This window comes from Saccopteryx bilineata, chromosome 3 (genome assembly GCF_036850765.1).
Source record: "Saccopteryx bilineata isolate mSacBil1 chromosome 3, mSacBil1_pri_phased_curated, whole genome shotgun sequence".
NCBI lineage: Eukaryota > Metazoa > Chordata > Mammalia > Chiroptera > Emballonuridae > Saccopteryx > Saccopteryx bilineata.
Window position 1 is genome coordinate 1,019,296 of NC_089492.1, and position 20,181 is coordinate 1,039,476.

General features: G+C 52.7%; 1 protein-coding gene and 1 long non-coding RNA gene across 2 annotated transcripts; one reads left to right on the forward strand and one right to left on the reverse strand.

Annotated features, from left to right (window-relative positions):
* Positions 1-12,659, forward strand: LOC136329420 (uncharacterized). The gene is made up of 2 exons (XR_010730183.1): positions 1-121; positions 11,461-12,659. It is a non-coding gene; the product is annotated as an uncharacterized lncRNA (long non-coding RNA).
* Positions 5,525-17,157, reverse strand: ZNF623 (zinc finger protein 623). Its single transcript, XM_066265499.1, has 2 exons — positions 17,040-17,157; positions 5,525-9,863 (listed from the first exon to the last, which is right to left on the reverse strand). Exon 2 carries the CDS (start codon positions 9,785-9,787, stop codon positions 8,276-8,278), a length of 1,512 nt encoding a protein of 503 aa, XP_066121596.1. The 5' UTR covers positions 9,788-9,863; positions 17,040-17,157; the 3' UTR covers positions 5,525-8,275.
* Between the last annotated feature and the right edge of the window lie 3,024 nt (positions 17,158-20,181).

The window sequence follows — 20,181 nt, forward strand, 5'->3', positions numbered from 1 at the left end:
GCCACACCCACACACGCCCTCCGACGACGCGGAAAGCGAGCCCCCGCCGGCCACCACGGGACGGCGGCGACCAGTCCTGGACTGCAGACTGGTGATGGAGGTCTGGGGACTGAGCGCTGGGGTAAGTCACCTGCTAGGAGGAAGGCGGCCCAGGCAGCACGGGGGTGGGCGCAGTGCAACCCCCACTGACAGCGGAGGTGGGACGAGGGCCGGGGGTGGGGGGGAGGGACAGTGAAGACGCGGGAAGACGAGGAACACCGGCCGCTGTGAGTCAGGGACCGGGCGGGAAGAAGCGGCCCCACGTGGCGAGAACCACCTCCCTGGCGGGGTCGCTGCAGAAGAATGGTACAGGCCGGAGTCGCGGACCGTGGTCGGGGCTACCGGCAGCGTCCAGCCACCAAAGAGAACACAGGCGGCCTTCGGAGGCCCAAAGACGGATGCTTCGGGACCCTCAGACCCCAGGCCGCAACGCCGAGGGGCAGGGGGGCCCCCCGCGGAGAGCCGCGGTCCTCGCTTTAGACGGACCTGGGCGGGCCCGCTGCGCGCAGCACTCTTTCCGCCTCCCCGCCCGCGGCGCCGCTTTAATAAACTTCCCCAGCGGAAGTGCGTTTCCCGCCGCCGGAAGCGGCGCTCGCCCCTCTAGGGCACTCGTCTCGGTGGTGCGCGCGGCCGGTCGGCTCCGGCGTGGTGTGCGGAGCCTTCTGACCGTGGGCTCCACCCTCGCGACCGCCCCGTGGCCCTGGTGTCGTCCCAGACGCGACCTCCACATTCGGGCCTCGGCGCCCCTCCTCCACCCGGCTGCTAGAACGTTGGCCGCCTGCGCTCTGCATCCCCAGCAGGGGTCCGGGCGCTGAAGGTTGGAGGACTAAACCGGGCTCTGGCGCGGGCCTTCCCACGGTCCTCCGCTCTCCATCAGGTACCCCGCCCCCAAGCCTTCCCCAAGCCGGGGTCCTCCGCTGGTGCCATCCCCCTAGGACCCTAGTGCAGCCTGGGCTTCTGCAGGGGGCTGGTAGCCGCCTCCCTAGAGTCCAGGACGCAGGGCCCTGGCCGCACGTGGGCCCTTATCTCTGACCTCCATGGCGCCGGAGGTGGGGGCGCTCTGAGCCCCACCGGGAGGTTTCCTTGCTTTCCTTTTTTTTTTTTTTTTTTTTTTTTAAGATTTTACAGAGAGGGGAGGAGGGTCAAGTGAGAACTATCAACTGATAGTTGCTTCACTTTAGTTGTTTATTGATTGCTTGTCATATGTGACTTGACTGGGCAAGCGAGGGGGTTTAGAACTGGGATCCTTAGCCTTCCAGATGGACGCGAAAGAAGCCAGTCCCAAAGAGGCAAATACTGTGTGAATCCACTTTTATGAGGCACTTATGGAAGTCAGATTCGTAAATACAGATGGTTGTCAAGGGCAGGAACCAAGCGGGGACAGGAAGTGGTTACTATTTAATGATTCAGAATTTGCCCAAATGAAAAGAGTTTTTGAGCTTAAATGAACAATGTGAACATACTTAATGTTACTGCACTGTACACTTAAAATGGTTATATTATGTGTATTTTACCACACTTAGAAATAAAAATGAATTTAAAAATTAAAAAAAAAGGGCAAATGTCCTGACCTGCAGTGGCGCAGTGGATCAAGTGTGGACCTGGAACGCTGAGGTGACAGGCAGGAAGTCCCAGGCATGCCTGGCTGGTCAAGGCACAGACAGAAGCAACTATGAGTTGATGCTTCCTGCACCTCTCCTGACCCCTTCTCCCACCTCTTTCTCCTCTCTAAAAATCACTAAATAAAATCTTTAATTTTTTTTTGTGTGTGGCAGAGACAGAAAGAGGGACAGATAGGAACAGACAGACAGGAAGGGAGATGAGAAACATCAATTCTTTGTTGCAGTTCCTTAGTTGTTCATTAATTGATTTCTCATATGTGCCTTGACCCAGGGCTACAAAAGACTGAGTGACCCCTTGCTAGAGCCAGCGACCTTGGGCTCATCATGCTGGCGACCTCGGGGTCTCGAACCTGGGTCTTCCGCATCCCAGTCTGACGCTCTATCCATTGCGCCACCGCCTGTTCAGGCTCTTTTTTTCTTTTAAAGATTTTATTTGCCCTGGCCGGTTGGCTCAGCGGTAGAGCGTCGGCCTAGCGTGCGGAGGACCCGGGTTCGATTCCCGGCCAGGGCACATAGGAGAAGCGCCCATTTGCTTCTCCACCCCTCCGCCGCGCTTTCCCTCTCTGTCTCTCTCTTCCCCTCCCGCAGCCAAGGCTCCATTGGAGCAAGGATGGCCCGGGCGCTGGGGATGGCTCTGTGGCCTCTGCCCCAGGCACTAGAATGGCTCTGGTCGCAACATGGTGATGCCCCGGAGGGGCAGAGCATCGCCTCCTGGTGGGCAGAGCCTCGCCCCTGGTGGGCGTGCCGGGTGGATCCCGGTCGGGCGCATGCGGGAGTCTGTCTGACTGTCTCTCCCTGTTTCCAGCTTCAGAAAAATGAAAAAAAAAAAAAAAAAAAAAAGATTTTATTTATTGCCTGACCAGGCGGTGGCGCAGTGGATAGAGCGTCAGACTGGGATGCGGAAGACCCAGGTTTGAGACCCCGAGGTTGCCAGCTTGAGCATGGGCTCATCTGATTTGAGCTAAGCTCACCAGCTTGGACCCAAGGTCGCTGACTCGAGCAAGGGGTTACTCAGTCTGCTGAAGGCCCACGGTCAAGGCACATATGAGAAGGCAATCCATGAACAACTAAGGTGTCGCAACGAAAAACTGATGATTGATGCTTCTCATCTCTCTCCGTTCCTGTCTGTTCCTGTCTGTTCCTATCTGTCCCTCTCTGTCTCTGTAAAAAAAGAAAAAAAATTCTTTTGGGTGTATACCCAGAAGTGGAATTGCTAGATCAAATGGTAATTATTTTCACTTTTGGGGAAATTGGTATACTGTTTTTCCTAGGAACCGTACTGCTTTACATCAACCAGCAATGTACCACGATTCCAATTTCTCTGCTTGGTCACCAACACTTGTTTTGTTTCATTTTGAGAGTAGCCATCCTAATGGGTATCAGGTAGAATTGCATCGAGGTTTTGATTTGCATTTCCCTAGTGATTAATGATGTCAAGCATCTTTTCATGTGCTTATTGGCCATTTGTATATCCTCTTTTTGTGTGTGTGACAGAGAGAGGGACAGATAGGGACAGACAGGAAGGGAGATGAGAAGCATCAATTCCTCGCTGCAGCACCTTAGTTGTTCATCGATTGCTTTCTCTTATGTGCCTTGACGGGGGGGGGGGGGGGGGGGGCTACAGCAGAGTGAGTGACCCCTTGCTCAAGCCAGCAACCTTGGGCTCAAGCTGGTGAGCTCAGGGTTTTGAACCTGGGTCCTCTGCGTTCCAGTCTGATGCTCTATCCACTGTGCCACCACCTGGTCAGGCTGTATGTTTTCTTTGGAGAAATGTCTAGTCAAGGCCCTTGTCCTTTTTTTTTTTTTTTTTTTGAATTTCAGGAGTTATTTATGTATTTGGAACATCACTCTTTTATCAGATAATGTGATTTTCAAATATTTCCTCCCATTCTGTGGACTTCCTTTTTACTCTGTTGATAGTGGTTTAGATGCACAAAAGTGTTTTGTTTTTTTTTTCTTCTGAAGCTGGAAACGGGGAGAGACAGTCAGACAGACTCCCGCATGCGCCCGACCGGGATCCACCCGGCACGCCCCCACCAGGGGCGACGCTCTGCCCACCAGGGGGCGATGCTCTGCCCCTCCGGGGCATCGCTCTGCGGCGACCAGAGCCACTCTAGCGCCCGGGGCAGAGGCCAAGGAGCCACCCCAGCGCCCGGGCCATCTTTGCTCCAACGGAGCCTTGGCTGCGGGAGGGGAAGAGAGAGACAGAGAGGAAGGAGGGGGTGGGGGGTGGAGAAGCAAATGGGCGCTTCTCCTGTGTGCCCTGGCCGGGAATCGAACCCGGGTCCCCCGCACACCAGGCCGACGCTCTACCGCTGAGCCAACCAGCCAGGGCTGATGCACAAAAGTTTTTAATGTTGATGAAGTCCCGTATGTCTATTTTTGCTTTTGCTGCCTGTGCTTTTGTTATCATATACAAGAAATCTAAATACAATGTCAAACGTCTGAAAATTTTAGTTTTAACTCTTTAAATTGAGGTCTGTGATGCATGTTGAGTTAGTTGTTGTGTATGGTGTTAGTTAAGGGCCCAACTTCATTCTTTCACGTAGGGAGACCCAGTTCTCTGTACACCATTTGTTGAAAAGACTGTCTTTTCCCTTTTGACACTGTGGTCAAAAATCATTTGGCTATAGATGAAAGTTTATTTCTGGGCTGTCTGTCCTATCTTATTGGTCTGATGTCTGTCTTCGTGCCAGTACTGCCAGATCTTATACCTGGGAATGCTGGAGACACCTGGTATCGACAGATCATGTCCACACATACTGTTTGATGCCATCTGTATAACATTCTTGAAACAACAAAATTATAGAAACGGAGATTAACGGTTGCCAGTCAAGAAGGAGGGGTTGGAAGCAGAAGGAAAGTGGGTGCGGCTCTAAGAGGGTAACATGGGGGGTATTCCTGCGAAAGATGTGTTCTGTATCCTGGCAACATCAGCGTCCGTCTCCCAGTTGTGACTGGTCTTCAGGATGCTGGCATTGGGGGGGAATCCGGACTGAACGCAGGATCTCTCTGTATTACAATCTCAAGGGCATGTGAATCCACAATTATTTCAGTTAGTTTAATCAAACATGAAAGTGTGCCTGTAGAGGCTGCCAGGATAATTAAATCAGGTTGGGCTCTGGTGGGGCCGTCAGGGGCCTCTTCAGGCACCCAGGTGATTCTGAACCGCAGCCAGGGTTGACACTGCTGCTCCTGGGGCCTCTGCCTGGTTCCTTCCACAGAGGGCACTGCTGCGACCACCCAGGGACTTGCCAAAGGGATGCCCAGGAGGGACTGCGGTCCATGAACAGTTAGGCGGGGGCATGGACCTGGTTTGTGGACTGGAACACCCTGGCAGAGGGGACGTGCTCGTGCCCTTGTTCATGGAACAGCGGTGCCACTGGAAACAGGATCACCTTACATTGAGACTGTAAAATGGTAGTATGTAAAAGTTTTTGGCAATATATTTTTTTGTGTGTGTATTTTTCTGAAGCTGGAAATGGGGAGAGACAGTCAGACAGACTCCTGCATGCGCCCGACTGGGATCCACCCGGCATGCCCACCAGGGGGCGATGCTCTGCCCCTCCAGGGCGTCGCTCTGCCAACCAGAGCCACTCTAGCGCCTGGGGCAGAGGCCGAGGAGCCATCCCCAGCGCCCAGGCCATCTTTGCTCCAATGGAGCCTTGGCTGCGGGAGGGGAAGAGAGAGACAGAGAGGAAGGAGGGGGGGAGTGGAGAAGCAAATGGGCGCTTCTCCTATGTGCCCTGGCCAGGAATCGAACCCAGGTCCCCCGCATGCCAGGCCGACGCTCTACTGCTGAGCCAACCGGCCAGGGCCTTGGCAATATTTTTATAAAGTTAAAAACGTAGTTATAACTCCGCAGCTCAATTCCTAGTCATTTACCCAATAGAGGCATGTCCAGATAATTACTTTTACGCAAATGCTCATAGCTGTTTTATTCATAAGAGTTCAAGTTGGAAACTCAAATTTCTATAATAGATGACTCTCGGCAAAGAAACGGCTACTCCAACACCCAACTACACTGGATTTACAGCATGCCTGAGAGTGAGGAGTCAGACACACAAGATCACACACCATATCATCCACTCATATCTACACCAGCTGAAAGGGGTTTCTTGGGTCTGCGTTGTGATGAACTGAGAAAGGATAAAAGGGAACCTTTTGGGTGACACAGATGTTACTTTGTTATGATGGAGGTTCCACAGATGTATGTTAAAACTCTACACTTAAAGTAGGCATTTTACTGTGTGGAAATGGGACCTCAACAAAGTTGAACTGTGGCTACACTTCAAATGGCAGGTTCTCCAGACAGAGTATTGTAGCCCCTTTCTGAACTAGTTCGTCTCTCAAGGCTTCTTGGGTTGCTGGAATTTATTATGGAACTCAAAATATACCGTCCTGGCTGGTTGGCTCAGCGGTAGAGCGTCGGCCTAGCGTGCGGAGGACCCGGGTTCGATTCCCGGCCAGGGCACACAGGAGAAGCGCCCATTTGCTTCACCCCTCCGCTGCGCTTTCCCTCTCTGTCTCTCTCTTCCCCTCCCGCAGCCAAGGCTCCATTGGAGCAAAGATGGCCCGGGCGCTGGGGATGGCTCTGTGGCCTCCGCCCCAGGCGCTAGAGTGGCTCTGGTCGCAACATGGCGACGCCCAGGATGGGCAGAGCGTCGCCCCATGGTGGGCGTGCCGGGTGGATCCCGGTGGGGCGCATGCGGGAGTCTGTCTGACTGTCTCTCCCTGTTTCCAGCTTCAGAAATATAAAAAAAATAAAAATAAAAATAAAAAATATATACCCTCATGGGCCAAAAAAAAAAGTTTTGTACAATTTCAAAAGTGGTTATTTTGGTGAATGTTCAGATAAGGGAAATTCAGAGGCAACAGTTAAAGGTCCCATTAGACAGCTACCCGCTGTGGAACAAAACTCATTTCTGAACCAAGAGGAACCTGCAGCGACCCGGTTCTGCTCAGACCTGCTCTTCGTTCCTTCTCTAGCTCACAGAGGTCTGCTTATCTCAGCAGGCCGGGTCCAGTGCCGCCTCCTCTGCGAAGCTGCCCCCAGTCCTTCCTGCCTGTGGCCCGACACAGCCAGGGACATGTCTCCTTCCACACTTTGCTCACTGTACCATGACCTGTCTCCTCCATCAGGCTTGGAGCGACATCAGGTTGGATGCTGGCCTCATCAGTTTCCCCAGAACTCAGGACCGGTTCTTACAGGTCAGCACATTTTCAAATAAATGACAAAATGAGCCAGAGAACAGGGGAAGGGATGAGAAGAGTTGAGTTTAACCCTGGAACGGCTAAGACCAGCTCTGCAGTGCACTGGGACCCTGTGCCCCTGGAGTGAACTAGAAAGACAGACAACTACGTGAAGAGAGTGCTCCCCAAAGCAAGCACGTGGTCACGGCTGAGCTCTAACGACCGCAGATACAAGAGCACTGGGCTCGCACCGGCCATCACCTGCGACTTCTAGCTTCAGGGTGAGCAGGACACATCACAGGGCTAAGGAAGGTATTCCCAGCAGACCAGTAGGTTATCCTTGACAAAACAATGACAACAAGATCGAGAAGCTTTAAAGTAGCAGTATAGAAAGAACAAAGTAGGAAAGACACCACTTACACAATTGGGGATGTGCTTTTTACTGCCCTGTGCTGGGCACCAGGGACACAGGGACCAATCAGATATGACCACTGTCCTTCAAGAATCAGCAGTGGAATAATGAACAAGTTATATACACGGGTACCTTGAGATACGAATTTAATTCATTCTGTAACCAAGCTCGTAAGTCAGTCAACTCGTGTATCAAACTGCCGATGCTGGACCCGTGCACCAACTAGCGGCAGCTTCCCGAATCACGACTCGTATCTCGGAATTTTGCTCAGATCTCAAACAAAATTACGACTGAGTCACAGCTTGTATCTTAAAAAACTCGTGTGTTGGTGTGTTCGTATCAAGGCCCCACTGTATATAGAAACACTTCTTACATAGAAAAGTAAGTGCAGCACTGGAGGTGAGAATTGACGGACGGCCCAGAGGGGGCGGGTCTCCACTCAGGAGCTAAGCGGGTGCGGACAGAACATCCAAACAAGGGCGGGGCAGTCTGGGTAAAGGGGCATCAGGCAGTGTTGCTGCAATGCCAACTACATGGCAGGGGGTTCGGTGTTGGGAGGGGAGTCTCCAGAAAACGGAGGGCCTTACGATGCAGGAGAGGGTGCTCAGACTGTCTCCTAAGGACCACAGGGAAGCAACCTGTGGTTTTAAATACGAAAGTTACTCAACTTGCATTTTTGATAGATCAAAATTTGCTCTACGTCCTACTCTTCTCCTTCAAAGGGGGGATTTACCTCAAGGATGAAATGTAATTGTGCAATAAAGTATAGAAACCTTTCGGGACTTAGCTCCCAGCCCTAAACTGTCCCGGCTTCGAGTCAGCTGTCCAGTCAGGTGGCTCTCCTGAGGACACGTGGGTTCCTAGGTGAGGACAGTAGTCCAGCATGGCTACAGATAGGCAGCAGCCCTCTCCTACAGCAGCCCTGTCCGCGTGGCTTTGGGAAGTGCAGATGTGTTCAAAGCCACGTGAATGAGGGCTTCCAAACATCACGCGGAGCTGGAGACCTACTTTATAAGTTAGCTGTGTGCTCCCCCTGACTTACAGCTTTCTCCCCCAAACGTACAGGGGTCTTACTCAAGGGGAGTTCATCTTGGTGAACACCTGGATTATTTTTAAAGTTTGGAGTAGAACTGAAATCTTGCCCATACTGACTACATTCATAGAGTCTCTCTTCGGTGTGAATTTTCTGGTGTTGGAGGAAGTTGGACCTCTGAATAAACCCCTTCCCACAGTAACTGCACACGTAGGGCTTCTCCCCAGTGTGAATGATCTGGTGGAGCAGCAGCTTGGAGCTCTGGATGAAGGCTTTCCCACAGTCCTTGCATTCGAAGGGCCTGTCCCCGGAGTGGATCTTCTGGTGCTCGGTGAGATGTGCTTTCTGGAGGAAAGCTTTCCCACACTCCTTACACTCGTACACCCTCTCGCCAGTGTGGATTTTCTGGTGTCGAATGAGGTACGAACTCAGGAAGAAAGCTTTCCCACACTCGTTACATTCGTAGAGCTTCTCTCCAGTGTGGATCCTCTGGTGCTGGGTGAAGTTTGAGGTCTGACTGAAGCGCTTGCCACACTCATTGCAAACGTAAGGCCTCTCCCCAGTGTGGATCCTCTGGTGCTGAATAAGCTTGGAGCTCCGAATGAAGGCTTTCCCACACTCGTTACACTCAAAGGGCCTCTCTCCGGTGTGAATCCTCTGGTGTTCGATGAGGTCCGAGCGGTGCCGGAAGGCCTTCCCACATTCCTTACACTCGTACTGCTTCACTTCAGTGTGGATCTGGTAGTGTCGAATAAGGCTGGAGCTCCTGATGAAGGACTTCCCACATTCATTGCACTCGTAGGGCCTTTCTCCCGTGTGGATTCTCTGATGTCGAATGAGCAGTGAGCTCTGGCTGAAGCCTTTCCCACATTCCTTGCACTCGAAAGGCCTCTCGCGGGTGTGCACGCGCTGGTGGCGAATCAGGTCTGAGCTGTGGCAGAAGGCTTTCCCGCACTGCGTGCACTTGAAGGGCTTCTCCCCAGCGTGTCCGCTCTGGTGCTCCAGGAGGTCTGCGTAGTGAGGGAAGTCCTTCCCGCAGGCATTACACACATACAGTCTGTCCCCAGGGTGAGTGCTCTGGTGCTCTGCAAGGTGGGAGCTCTGGCCGAAGCCCTTCCTACACTGGTCACACTGGTAAGGTTTCTCCTCGGCATGAGAAATCCGATGTCTGACCAGATCTGAAGTCAAGGGGAAGCTTTGGCCACAACTCTCGCATGGGTGGGCTTCCCTTTCCATTAGCTCTCTCTGAAGGAGGAGGTTTGAGCTCAGCACTGGGCCTCCTGATTCGCTTCCCACCTGGGCTGCCTCTCCTGGTTGGATCTTCCAGTGCGTGACTGTCACCTGTTTGAAACCTCCCTCCTGACACAGGGCGCTGGGCAGGCTCCGCCCTTCCGGGTCTCCCAACAGCTCCCCTGTTCCAGGTGCAGAGGGCCTCCCAGACTTGGGGCCTGGGGCTTCCATCACTGCGAGTGTTTCTGACACTGTCATATGCAGATTTCCCTTCTCGGAAACTTCACGCGAGGCTCCCGAGTCACTTTCCCATGGCCAGCTCCTACGTCAGAACCTGAAATAAAACAATAAGGTCATCTCTCTCCCTCTTTGACAGACAGGAACCCAGCAGAGCACGGGGGTGGGGGGGGCAGAACAGACATCCACAGAGAGGAAAGTGTGTCCTCTGCCCACACCCGGACCCAGTATACAGCCACCACAGTGCTCATTTCACTCCCAAACTGCCGCCCCCACTTTGGAAGGCCTCTGGGGCTCCACCATCCAGTTCCAGGGGACACTGGTCGGTGGCCATTGGGGAGGGATATGCTGTGGACTGTCAAGACATTTCCAAAGAAACAAATTTGTTCGCCTTACCACCTCTTTACTGTCTCTCATTCCTTCATGTCCTCCCCAGCTACGATCCCATGGTCAGTGGTGGCATTATATACATGTGGGGTTATATATTAACCCCATTCTCTTGCATATTGATCCCGATTCCCCTGCCTTTTCTTCCTCTGTCACACTTATGTAGGAAAACCCTGAATTCTACTTGCTTCCTATCTGTCTGCATTGCTGCTGAGCTCCCCACGTTCATAACGCCGTGCCTGAGGGAGCCCCGAGAGCTCCCAGCAGTTCCTGCATGGCCCTGACTCTCCTAGGAGACCATTTCCTGCTTTCTGTTCTCTTCTCAGAAGCCCAGCCTTCCCTGCTCCCTCTGAGCTGATGAGCACGCTCACCTCCACCCACCTTTGCCCACCTACCTGGGTCTGTTCCCACACTAGGCCCTCCTGGTGACATGGGCTACACTGTCCTTGATCCTGTCTAAGGCAAACACCTCCACGTGTGACTAAAACCCACCCCCTCATCTACTTGCTGACACCAGGCCTGCCCTACACAAATGGGGATGTTCACAGCAGCACTGCTCACAAGCACACCAAACTCCATCAACAAGGGTCCCATGGGCAGTGGCGTACGGCAAGGAGACAGAACAGAACACACACGAGCACAGGAAATCACACAGATTTAACACTGAACAGAGAAGCTGGGCACAAGAGTTCGTGTTGTAAGATTCCATTTATATAAAGTTCAACAACAGAACCAACCCCTAGCGGATGGAGACAGTGATGGTCTGCCTCCCCTAAAGCCATGCCCTTTCCCAAGAAGGCCCACATAAAGTTATCTGTCACTGCATAACAGCAATTCACAAGTCTGGCAGCACAAAACAGCATACACCTGTCACCTCAGTGCTGTAGGCCAGAAGTCCAGCCCAGCATGACTGCTCGGGGTCAGACCGTCACCCAGGCTGAGGGCTCATCTGGAAGCTCTGAGAAAACCCATTTCTAAACTCGGACTGTTGGCAGAATCCAGTCCCCGGCAGCTGTAGGGCTGCATTGATTCCTTGCATGCAGTCAGCTTCTTGGGGCCACCTGCATCTTCCAGGCAGGAACTCACTGATCCCCCTCTGCCCTCTGTTCTGCGATGGATGCAGAAAATCTGGCTTCCCAAGGGCTCCAACAGCAGCTGACTTGGCGCTTAAATTACAGCTGCAAAATCCCTCGGCCACCGCTGGGAGGGCGCACGTTGGGGTCTGGGAACCCTGGAGGGCCTCCTCACACCAGCAATGCCTGGCCATTAGCCCCTGGGATCGCCGCCCAACCCTGCCTTTCTCACAGGTTCTTCGCCACCTGAGTCCTCAGCTACGCACACCTCCAGGGAGCTTCATCCAGATGCTGCCACAGGGTCGCTGCTTACCCCCAAGCTGCACTAGTGGGAAAAAGGTGGCCACTGCAAAACCATATCCTCGGTGACCGCCAAGTACAGTGATGCGCCCAAAGGCACCAGGTGACGGGTCCCTGCAGTCACCACAGGACACCCTTTCCAATGTGGTTCCTGTTACCTGAGCTAGTCTGCGTCAAGTGTACACATCCTCCTGAAGTCCCCTCACACGCCTGGGAACCACAGCCCCAGCAGCACAGCACAGAGCACGTCCCTGGAAAGGCACCCCCCCTGGGGGGCTCGCCACTGCCATTACTCTAGGTCAGGGGTCCCCAAACTTTTTACACAGGGGGCCAGTTCACTGTCCCTCAGACCGTTGGAAGGGCACCACATACAGTGCTCCTCTACTGACCACCAATGAAAGAGGTGCCCCTTCCGGAAGTGCGACGGGGCCGGATAAATGACCTCAGGGGGCCGCAGTTTGGGGACACCTGCGTGAATTGGGCCCATCTTTAAAATTTATTTGTATGGAATCGTATAGTATGTTCTCTTTTGTCTGCTTTTCAAATGGCCCGTTTTTTCTTTTTTTTTTTTTTGTGGCAGCGACAGAGTCAGAGAGAGGGACAGACAGGAAGGGAGAGAGATGAGAAGCATCAATTCTTTATTGTGGTTCCTTAGTTGTTCATTGATTGATTTCTCACATGTGCCTTGACGGGTGGGGGGGGGGGTGTGTGAAGCTGGTGAGCCTTGCTCGAACCTGGGTCCTCCACATCCCAGTCCGACGCTCTATCCACAGCGCCACCACCTGGTCAGGTGCCATTTTTTTCATTTGAAACACATTTCACATACCATAAAACTCACTATTTTAAAGTGCATGAGTCAGCCTGACCAGGTGGTGGCGCAGTGGATAGAGCATCAGACTGGGATGTGGAGGACCCAGGTTCGAGACCCTGAGGTCGCTGACTCAAGCAAGGGGTTACTCAGTCTGCTGAAGGCCCGGGGTCAAGGCACGTATGAGAAAGCAATCAGTGAACAACTAAGGTGTTGCAATGTGCACCGAAAAACTAATGATTGATGCTTCTCATCTCCATTCCTGTCTGTCCCTGTCTATTCCTCTCTGACTGTCTCTGTAAAAATAAATAAAGTGCATGAGTCAGCATTTTCTAGAATATTTCTAAGGTTGTGGAACCATCACCACTATCTGATTGATTCCAGAACACTTTTTTTCACCCCAAAGAGGTATCTTATCTACTAACACTGAATACTGGGCCTGGAAGTCCCTTCTCCCCACTGGTGCCCAGTGTTCTCCTGCGTGGACACCTCAGAGTTCACGTTCCACCTTCCCAGGCACTGAGCAGCGGTTTTACTTTGGGGCTATGAATAAGCCGCCATCAAGACTCCCGCCCTGTCTTCTGGTAGACAGGATGCCCACTGGCCGTGTGATGCCGGCTCACACGTCCTAGCACTGTTCAGCTTTAGTGGACCCTGTCAGGACACGTCTGCAGGTTCCTCTGGGAACCACTGCAGCCAAGGACTGGCATTGTGCTGGTCCAGGACTCTTCCCCTTGCCAGCTGGGCATGTCTCTGCAGCGACCTGGTCACCCACTGTGCCCCTGAGTGGCAAAGATGGCACAGGGAGGCCAGGACTGTTTGGGTTTGCACTCGGACTCTGTGAAGTGGTACCGGTGCCACCAGAGAGCCTACTGGACATAGGGCAGTACGGGGTGGCTGCCCACCACGGGGTAAACAGAGACCGAGGCTAGACTGCCCCGCACCCTGCCTCCTGAGTGACGGCAGTCCCACCTGACAGTTCAGTAGGCTCAGGGCACCCAGCCAATGGCTACCTTTCCCAGAGTTCCCTGAGCCGGCTGGGACCCTGTGACTGAGGTCCAGCAGGGAAACAGGAACGGAAGGCATGTGTGCCCAGGGCTCTTCTCCCGGAGGATAAGGGGCACAGCCACCACCGGCCTGTGAGAAGGGACATGAGAAATCAAGTTTCTGGGTGGAAACACCATTTTTGAATCTTACACAGCAACTTGAACCCACGCTGAAAAGGCTAACAGACCACCTGACCATTCGCTGCAGGGCTCCCTGGGATGGAAAGGGAACTGAACCCACACACCACTCACCAGCAACAGTGAGAAGCTGAGCACCAGAGCTGCCCACTGGCCTAGCAACCCTGGTCCTGCAGCAGCAGCCCACCTAGTGTGGCCCTGTGACACCACACATATGACCCCTGCCTCGTGGCATTCACTGAGAACGTTCTTCTGAGTTAAGGGCCCACCAACTTGCTTTAAACAAATCTTGCTCCTGTTTATAAGAATTAATTTTAGCTGGTTATTTTTCAAGATATAAAGGTAAGTTTCTGTTAGTTGAGAAAAGCTTGAAACAGATACTGTTCGGTGTTTCTACACATTCACCCAGGCCTCTTCTTAAGCAGTCATACCCTCACTCACTCACACGCACAATTTCCAACAAGAGATGGGATCACGCTGTGCCCGTCCACCTGCAACACCTTCCCATTTATATCCCGGCATTCTTCAGGTTCATCACATAGATGTACCGGATGCTCTGGGAGGTGTCACCATCACAGGCACTCAGAGTCCCTACAACGGACCAGGTGCTGGAGGGAGCGTTTGTCCCTGCGCAGGAAGAGGGTGTTCCATGAGGTGCAGTTAGCCGAGTGCAAGGTGTGCAACATTTAGGCACGCAGCCCCTCCTCCTGCACAGGGTGCAGTCTGCCCTGCTACTACCAGCCTGCAGTGTTGGGGCAGGCGTCCGAGGAGGCTGCAGCCAGCCTGTGCTGCCCGTGAACAGGCAGGAAATCTGTCTTAACTGGCAGTCAGCCTGAGGAGCTCCACTGCTGATCCAGCCTCTGGCCAGAAGAAAGGTCACATTTCACTCTTCGTGTGCCTCAGTGGGTCAGAACAGGAGGGGTGAAAGGGCACTACTTACTAGGGCCCCTTGAACCATAACCAAGCACAGTGCTCGCCAATGGACCTGCATTGTTTCAAACAGTCCTTCAAATCTGATGAGGCAGATTTTACTTTATTTTACAGATGAGGAAACGAGACTAAGACAGTCAAATGCCCAAGCCAAGGTCACTAAACTGTAAGTGACAGAATTAACCTTCAAATCCAGGTCTACATCTAGTGCCCATTTTTACCTTTTTATAATTTTCATAAGTTTTTTTTTTTAACTTAGAAGACATTTTAAAAATCAGATAGGACCTGCTTTGAATAAACATTTACCTAAAAAAAAAAAACAAAAAAAAAAACCCGCCATCTTTCCTTTTCTGCTTAGCTCCTCTTCCTTCTGGCAAGGAAATTTAAAATTGCTCCTCTTTCATTTAAAGAAGCCTGAAGGAGCCTGACACAGTGGACAGAGCGTGGGACTGGGATGCAGAGGACCCAGGTTCAAGACCTGGAGGTCATCAGCTTGAGTGTGGGCTCATCTAGCTTGAGCAAAAAAGCTCACCAGCTTGGACCCAAGGTCGCTGGCTCGAGCAAGGGGTTACTCCAGGGGTTAGGAACCTATGGCTCGCAAGCCAGATGTGGCTCTTTTGATGGCTGCATCTGGCTCACAGACAAATCTTTAATTAAAAAAAATGTTAAGGCCCTGGCCGGTTGGCTCAGCGGTAGAGCGTCGGCCTGGCGTGCGGGGGACCCGGGTTCGATTCCCGGCCAGGGCACATAGGAGAAGCGCCCATTTGCTTCTCTACCCCTCCCCCTCCTTCCTCTCTGTCTCTCTCTTCCCCTCCCGCAGCCAAGGCTCCATTGGAGCAAAGATGGCCCGGGCGCTGGGGATGGCTCCTTGGCCTCTGCCCCGGGCGCTGGAGTGGCTCTGGTCGCGGCAGAGCGACGCCCCGGAGGGGCAGAGCGTCGCCCCTGGTGGGCGTGCCGGGTGGATCCCGGTCCGGTGCGTGCGGGAGTCTGTCTGACTGTCTCTCCCCGTTTCCAGCTTCAGAAAAATACAAAAAAAAAAAAAAAAGTTAAAAATATAAAACATTCTTATGTATTACAATCCATTCATTTTCTACCACTCATGTTCATGGTTGTGGGTGGCTGGAGCCAATCACAGCTGTCCTCCGGGACAACACCAAATTTTTATTGGATAATGCATAATGTACACGGGTCATTGTATGGCTCTCACGGAATTACATTTTAAAATATGTGGCGTTGCCTGACCTGTGGTGGTGCAGTGGATAAAGCATCGACCTGGAATGCTGAGGTCACAGGTTCAAAACCCTGGGCTTGCCTGGTCAAGGCATGTATGGGAGTTGATGCTTCCTGTTCCTCCCCCTTTCCCTTTCCCTCTCTCTCTCTCTCTCTCCTCTCTAAAATAAATAAGTAAATAAATAAATAAATAAAAATTAAATTTAAAATATGTGGCGTTGCCTGACCTGTGGTGGCGCAGTGAGTAAAACGTCGACCTGGACGCTGAGATCTCCAGTTCGAAACCCCGGGCTTGCCCAGTCAAGGCACATATGGGAGTTGATGCTTCCTGCTCCTCCCCACCTTGTCTCTCTCTCTCTCTCTCTCTCTCCTCTCTAAAATAAATAAAATCTAAAAAAAATTAAAAAATTAAAAGTTAATATCTCAAAAAAAATATATATATATATATGTGGAGTTCATGGCTCTCTCAGCCAAAATAGTTCCCGACCCCTGGGTTACACGGTCTGCTGAAGGACCGTGGTCAAGGCGCATAGGAGAAAGCAATCAATGAACAACTACGGTGTCGCAACGAAAAACTGATGATTGATGCTTCTCATCTCTCTCCGTTCCTGTCTGTCCCTGTCTATCCCTCTCTCTGACTCTCTGTCTCTGTAAAAAAATTAAATTAAATTAAAATAAAGAAGCCTGAAGGAGCTATATCTACCTGACTGATGATCAGGAAAAAAAAAAAAAAAAGAAACTTGAGTGAAACGAACAAAAAGGAATTAAAAATAACCCCAGACTTCTGGTTCCACGAGACACGGTGACATGGCCCACCCTCCTGTTGTAACATATAGAGCATCGGCTAGATAAAATGGAGCATAAATTGTCTAAGTGCCCAGTCGATGCCCTGGCGGGTGGGCACTCCTGCAGCACCCAGAGACTCCCTTTCCCAGCAGCATCTGGAGAGTTCTCTCGGGCTCCAGGCGGAGGTGGCCGGCGGAGAGCAGCAGCAGTGACCCATCCCTGTCCCCACCCTCGGGCCACCGCAGAGGATAGGAGGCGAGAGAACTGCAACCCCCGACGCTGAAGCTGGATGGAGCCTCCGTGGCCGGACGGGTGGTCCTGGAACCGGGGAAGGAGCCAAGCCGGTGGAAGAGGTCTTGAACCACAGGACGTCCCGTAGGGAAAGAAGCTTTGGGCCGGGGGCCGGACTGGCAGCCCCGCGCGCGGGTCGGCCGTGACTCACGGCTGCCGGGCGACCAGCTCCCCGAGGCCCACCCAGGCTCCGGGACACCCGTGCGGGGCAGGCCGCGCTCAGCCCGTCCGCCCACCCGGAGAGTGTCGCCGCCTTTGCCCGCGGCCCGGAACGCCCCACTCACCTGGGGCTCATCGGCGAGAAGACGGTACGCGCAGCCGCATAGAGAGCCCCGCCGCCGGTCCCGCAGGACGCCCGACAAAGCCGCACGGGCTCCAGCACATCACGGCCGGAAGTTGGCCCAGGCCCCGCCCTGGAAACTTCCGGTTCCGCTCTAGGCGCTCCGTGCCGCCCGGCCTCTCGGTGGTATGAATTTCCGGCCTGGTGCGGGAAAGGAAAAGAGGGAAATCGGGAGCCCACGGAGGTTGGCAGCCTGAGCCCCTGCGCCCTGGCACCGCTGAGCTTGGCCTGTCCTTCGCAGTGTAAACGAGGGGCTTAGTTTCCGGCCAGCTGTCAATGCAGATGCTGAAACAGGACGCAGCTCAGATGTCGCTGCAGAAGTCCTACCCTCAGTTAAGTTGCAGTGCGTGACCTCCTACAAATATACATGCTTAAGAGTGGTATGTATTATTTTATAATGCACAATGCACAAACACTGTGAACACTACACTATTCGTGAGGAGCTCCGAAGCCACGCACTGTGCATAAAGATGTAGTCGTCTCTGTGTAGATGGCTGATAGCTTGCGGCTTTTAGGCCTCACCTCTACCTCTTCCCTTGTGGCCACTGATCTGGGCAAACTGGTAAGAAATCCTGGCTGTTCCCTCCAAGTCCTTGCCTGAAAGTGGGAACCCTCATTGTGGCTACGCTATCAAAACCCCAAACCAGCCTGACCAGGCGGTGGCGCAGTGGATAGATCGTCGGACTGGGATGCGGAAGACCCAGGTTCGAGACCCCGAGGTTGCCAGCTTGAGCGTGGGCTCATCTGGTTTGAGCAAAAGCCCACCAGCTTGAACCCAAGGTCGCTGGTTCCAGCAAAGGGTTACTCGGTCTGCTGAAGGCCCGCAGTCAAGGCACATATGAGAAAGCAATCAATAAACAACTAAGGTGTCACAACGAAAAACTAATGATTGATGCTTCTCATCTCTCTCCGTTCCTGTCTGTCTGTCCCTATCTGTCCGTTTCTCTGACTCTCTCTCTCTCTCTGTCTCTGAAAATAAACAAAAAACCCAAACCAGTCTGCTTTCTGGGTTCTCTCAAGCAATTTCGGAGGCCTGCCCTGCTGTCTGCAGAAAAGCCTCCTTATGTAAGTACATAGGAAATATCAAACATTCTTTGTGTGTGTGTGTGTGTGTGTGTGTGTGTGTGTGTGATCACAAGTCCACATCAGAACCACATTTTGGGTGAGGGTCTACCCTTTCCATGCAGAATGATCGCAACAAAAAACGAAAAGGGAAGCTGCTGCTTCCATGTGCAGGAGTCAACTGCATACAAAGGAAGAATGTGACCATTCATCTGTCTTTCCTCCTTCCAAAGCAGCACATCGGCTGCTCAAGGTAGTGTGTTTCCAGCAGGTTTAAAAATTAAACAACTAGGCCCTGGCCGGTTGGCTCAGCGGTAGAGCGTCGGCCTGGCGTGCGGGGGACCCAGGTTCGATTCCCGGCCAGGGCACACAGGAGAAGCGCCCATCTGCTTCTCCACCCTCCCCCTCTCCTTCCTCTCTGTCTCTCTCTTCCCCTCCCGCAGCCGAGGCTCCATTGGAGCAAAGTTGGCCCAGGCGCTGAAGATGGTTCTGTGGCCTCTGCCTCAGGTGCTAGAATGGCTCTGGTTGCAACAGCGACGCCCCAGATGGGCAGAGCATCACTCCCTGGTGGGCATGCCGGGTGGATCCCGGTCGGGCACATGTGGGAGTCTGTCTGACTGCCTCCCTGTTTCCAACTTACAAAACTTACAAAATACAAAAAAAAAAAAAATTAAACAACTACACATGTTCCTGACATCAGGGCTAGTCACCTCTCTCTTTTATTCTTTTTCTTTGTAAGATACAGCTGTGCTAATGCCAAGCCCAGATCATGGGGAACAGAGATACCCATGAGTGTGTGACTTGATGTCCTCTGCAGTGGGGACACAGGGCAGCACTGCCCAAGCAGTGGAGGAGATGTGAACTGTCCAAGGAACGGGAGCATCTTTTTTTTAATAGAGACAGATAGATAGGGACAGACAGACAGGAACAGAGAGAGATGAGCAGCATCAATTCTTTGTTGAGACACCTTAGTTGTTCATTGATTGCTTTCTCATATGTGCCTTGACAGGAGGCTACAGCAGACCAAGTAACCCCTTGCTCAAGCCAGGGACCTTGGGTCCAAGGTGGTGAGCCTTGCTCAAACCAGATGAGCCTGCGCTCAAGCTGGCGACCTCGGGTCTCGAACCTGGGTCTTCCGCATCCCAGTCTGACGCTCTATCCATTGCGCCACCACCTGGTGGAGCTGGAAGAGGAGCATCTTAGATAGGATGGCTACCTTTAGCAAGTCTCCAGGAGAATCTATCAAAATTCATTCCCGAGTTACCCAGACTCGCAACATTAGAACGTTCAAGCCACAAACTCCATAATCTATGTCAGGGGTCCCCAAGCTATGGCCCGTGGGCCGCATGCAGCCTCCTGAGGCCATTTATCAGGCCACCGTTGCACTTCCAGAAGGGGCATCTCTTTAATTGGTGGTCAGTGAGAGGAGCACATTGACCATCTCATTAGCCAAAAGCAGGCCCATAGTTCCCATTGAAATACTGATCAGTTTGTTGATTTAAATTTACTTGTTCTTTATTTTAAATATTGTATTTATTCCCATTTTGTTTTTTTTACTTTAAAATAAGATATGTGCAGTGTGCATAGGGATTTGTTCACAGTTTTTTTTATAGTCCAGCCCTCCAACAGTCTGAGGGACAGGGAACTGGCCCCCTGTGTAAAAAGTTTGGGGACCCCTGATCTATGTCTTCTGCAAGCATCCTAGGTGAGCCAGGGCAGGTAAATCAAGTATTCAATAATGCGGGACACAAACTCACTTCCTCTAGGGAGGCAGGGTCTAGAGGCCATGGGGGTGTGGCTTGAGCGCCAGCGCGCCGGAGGCGGGGTACCAAGGCCAGCGAAGGGGCGAGGCCTGTGAGGACAAAGAGGAAGGAGGAGCCTGAACCGTGGTGGAGCCAAGGATGGAGGGTGGGTGATCTGGGACGCTGAGGTCCCAGGTCCGAAATCCTCGAGGTTGCAGGCTTGAGCGCAGCCTTCCCAGCTTGAGTGCGGGGTCGTGCCGATGAACCCATGGTCGCTGGCTT

Bases quoted from the DNA above. Each gene is read 5' to 3' on its own strand.
- ZNF623 (XM_066265499.1), bottom strand. From the start codon at position 9,787: ATGACAGTGTCAGAAACACTCGCAGTGATGGAAGCCCCAGGCCCCAAG.